Below are 3,269 nucleotides of genomic sequence, written 5' to 3'. Positions count from 1 at the left end.
TTGACTTTGACACTTGCTTCTTATTTTTGCAGCAAAACCCAGCAGCCTTCACTGTGTTTTTCATCTGAAAAGTGTTATCTTACCACTTAATATTCTGCTTTCATTAATGACATTCAAACATTTTTCTGTAACATTTAATTTTGTGCTAGAAAACTAATGTTTTGGAATCTAAAATGTTTTTTGTACTAACATGATAATGTAGAAGTCATAAAATAAAAAATTCCAAAGTTTGTACTAAAAAAATAGGGTGCCTAAAACATTTGCACAGTACTGTATGTAATTAGTTTTTTTCTCCATATGCACCACAATCCAATCTACAGGTCAGGATTTCCTACACCATTGAGAACAAATCTTAATAAACTGTTAGACATAGTAATCAACAGCATCGTACACACCAGTTCAGTCTTATCAGTTTAAATGGAGAGACAGAGTAACCATATATATTGGAAACTTAGTTGGGTTATAGTATTTGTTTTTAAAAAGTGCTTTGTGTGTAAAGCCAGCTGTCCACAAACCATACACAGAAACACCAAGATGACTGGGTACGTTTGTAATGGATTATAGACTAATAAATGATGTCTGGAAAATATATAGCATGAAAAAGAAGCACAACATTTTTAAAAAATTGGTTTCAGGTACTGTAAAAAGACATTTCCATTTGGATTTGGGTTCACATTACTTTCATAAGTTTCATTATGTAGCTTTATCTTCAAATAATTATATTAAACCATATAGAATGTAGCTGACTTGATCTTCATGCTGTATAATGTCAGATAGGCATTCCTACTTTGGTAGGAATGGAGTAGTCAGTGTTCAATCAGCATAGCATATTCAGCTCACTGTGGAAACTGCCTGCACTTCCACCCCCTCTTCCACCTGATTGCCTTTCCCCATTGCCTTCATTTTGGCTATGATGTCTGTGAAGGTTTCCTTGACTGTTTTCTCAAGGACCCACCCCTCACTTTCACTCTCAGGGTCTTCTGGGTTGACCAGTGTGGATAGAGACGTGTTTACATACTGTAGTCCCACCATCACAGCAACCTGAGAGAGGAGAAAGTAAAAAAAAAATCTACAATAAAAATAATCACATGCAAAATCACGAAAATGGACAACATTAAAAAGAAAATCATAGGTGTTATTGGTGTTATGCTATATGTGCCCTAATGACTGATATGGTTTTATCCACAGTGTGTTGGTAGATTTAAGGGCTACATTAAAACCCATTAAAGTCTACCATTAAAAAAAAAAAATGAAATACATTTATAAACCATACCTCAAGAATAGTAACCAATAACACCAGTACACCAATAGTGTTCATCAGTCCTCCATAGTAGAAAACTAGAGCTTCCCTGCAGCCACGTGTCCAGATGTTCAGTTCTTCACTATGGTGGTCATAACTGTAGTGAGCAGAGTTGTTGGTGACTTGGTAGTGAATGCAGGGCCTTGGTGAGCTAGGATTGCAACAGCTGAAAGGGACTCCGTCCAACAAATATTGCCCGTCAACATTGCTGCTAATTCGGCTATAAAGAGAGAAAACCAATATGAGACGAATTAATATCACAGAACTGCTTAAAAAGGATATATATATTTCTACAACCTGGGATATGCGTATGTCTGAGACTTTAAACTGTTTAAATAAAAACAGATGCCCAAACAAGGGGCAGTGGTAGCTCAGTGGTTAAAATGTTGGTTTACTGATTGTAGGGTTGTGAGTTCAAATCCCAGCAATACAAAGCTGCCAATGATGGGCCCTTGAGCAAAGCCCTTAATCCTCAACTGCTTAGTATTATAAATGAGATAATAAAACAAATTCTATTCAGAAAAGGGTATCTGCCAAAATATCACAAATGTAAAAAGGCACATGTACTTAATTGAATATCTAAGTAAATAAAAATTGGGATTTCTTTTTAAGGATTTGTTGATTTATTTTGGGCATTGATCAGGAAATATCAAATGTCACTGTATCAAAACATGATTAACACCTCAGCAACATTGAGACTCAAGGTCTCTCTATGACACCCTGATCTATTCCCAGCCAGTTGACCTAGTCTCAAAGTGATTGAAAAGGACATTAAGCTCTGAAAGACGTTGAAATGTGATTCAAGAGGATTATCAACTAAGTCTGAATTGGCTTACACACTTGATAGCATTTATGCAAACTAACCCCACGCTGTCAACTAACTACTTATAATGCAAAAGGAACAGTGCAAATTATTTTTTAAAAGTATATTATTGGTGATGACTGAAATATTACAACTTATGACAGCTGCTTATGCTCAGGCTTACTAATATTTAATTCAATATACAACACTTCAAATAAACTATTATTAATAAAACTGAATTTCACCACAAATAGCAAGAGTATTGTCATTCTATAATATTTATACATGTTCCAGTCTCAAATACTTGATGACAAACACTCACTCTTTGACTTCTTTAGAGCTGAAGTCCAAGTAGCGATTGCTAATCCACTGGATCTCAAACCAGTCTTTGTAGTTGTTGTTTCCACAACAACGAAACTCCATCTGCATTAGGTCCAGCGTTCTCTTCATGTAGCAGTGACCAGGTACATCTGTGTCCTTGTAGTATTTCATGCCATTCTTCAGGCCTTCTGCCAGGGTAAACTGTAGAGGGATACGCATGGCGAAGCACAAAAGTGCTGTGAAGATGAGGATAGCATTGAAGAGCAAACAGAAGATAAGGAATGGCTTTATAATTGTCTTCCACTTCGTAAACTTAGAGGAATCCAATGAGTCATAGCAGATCTTGCCTCCAAAGGCACTGATGCCGCAGGCTAACAGTCCCACACCAATTACCAGGTTGGGCACAAAGTGGCTTTCCTTGTTGTCCATAAGCTCACTTCGCTTCCTCAGTTCAATTTTTAAGAAAAGGCCCATGCTGAAGACAAGCACTCCAGCCATGATAGACACCCAATACATGAGCCATAGCATCTGGGCCAGTTTTACCCGTTTTTTCAAGTCAAACTTCACTTTCCAAAGAGCCATCTTTTGGTGCAAGTTTTTTATTTAAAAATAGAAAATATCTACCTTTTTTTTCCACCTGTATTTTTCACTGGTAGATGACGTCCAACAACGGTATTTAGATCCAAATTATTGTCTCAAGCAAAGTTTGGTCTGCCTTAGATGTAAATCTTCAAACAGCAATTTGTAATCCACTCCAGTTTTTTCCATGTCAGATTTCAGCTGGCATAAAGTTGATCTCAAGTCTTTTCCTTTTTACTCTATAAGTCGATTCCTTCCTAAACTAAA

The 3,269-nt window shown here is 36.5% G+C and overlaps 1 protein-coding gene across 1 annotated transcript; it reads right to left on the bottom strand.

Moving 5' to 3' along the window:
- Window positions 1-414: 414 nt before the first annotated feature.
- Window positions 415-3,035, bottom strand: prph2a (peripherin 2a (retinal degeneration, slow)). Its single transcript, XM_053640445.1, has 3 exons — window positions 2,425-3,035; window positions 1,274-1,520; window positions 415-1,041 (listed from the first exon to the last, which is right to left on the bottom strand). Exons 1-3 carry the CDS (start codon window positions 3,003-3,005, stop codon window positions 832-834), a joined length of 1,038 nt encoding a protein of 345 aa, XP_053496420.1. The 5' UTR covers window positions 3,006-3,035; the 3' UTR covers window positions 415-831.
- Window positions 3,036-3,269: the final 234 nt, after the last annotated feature.

Source organism: Ictalurus furcatus, chromosome 13, assembly GCF_023375685.1.
Source record: "Ictalurus furcatus strain D&B chromosome 13, Billie_1.0, whole genome shotgun sequence".
NCBI lineage: Eukaryota > Metazoa > Chordata > Actinopteri > Siluriformes > Ictaluridae > Ictalurus > Ictalurus furcatus.
This window is presented reverse-complemented; position numbering and strand designations above follow the sequence as displayed.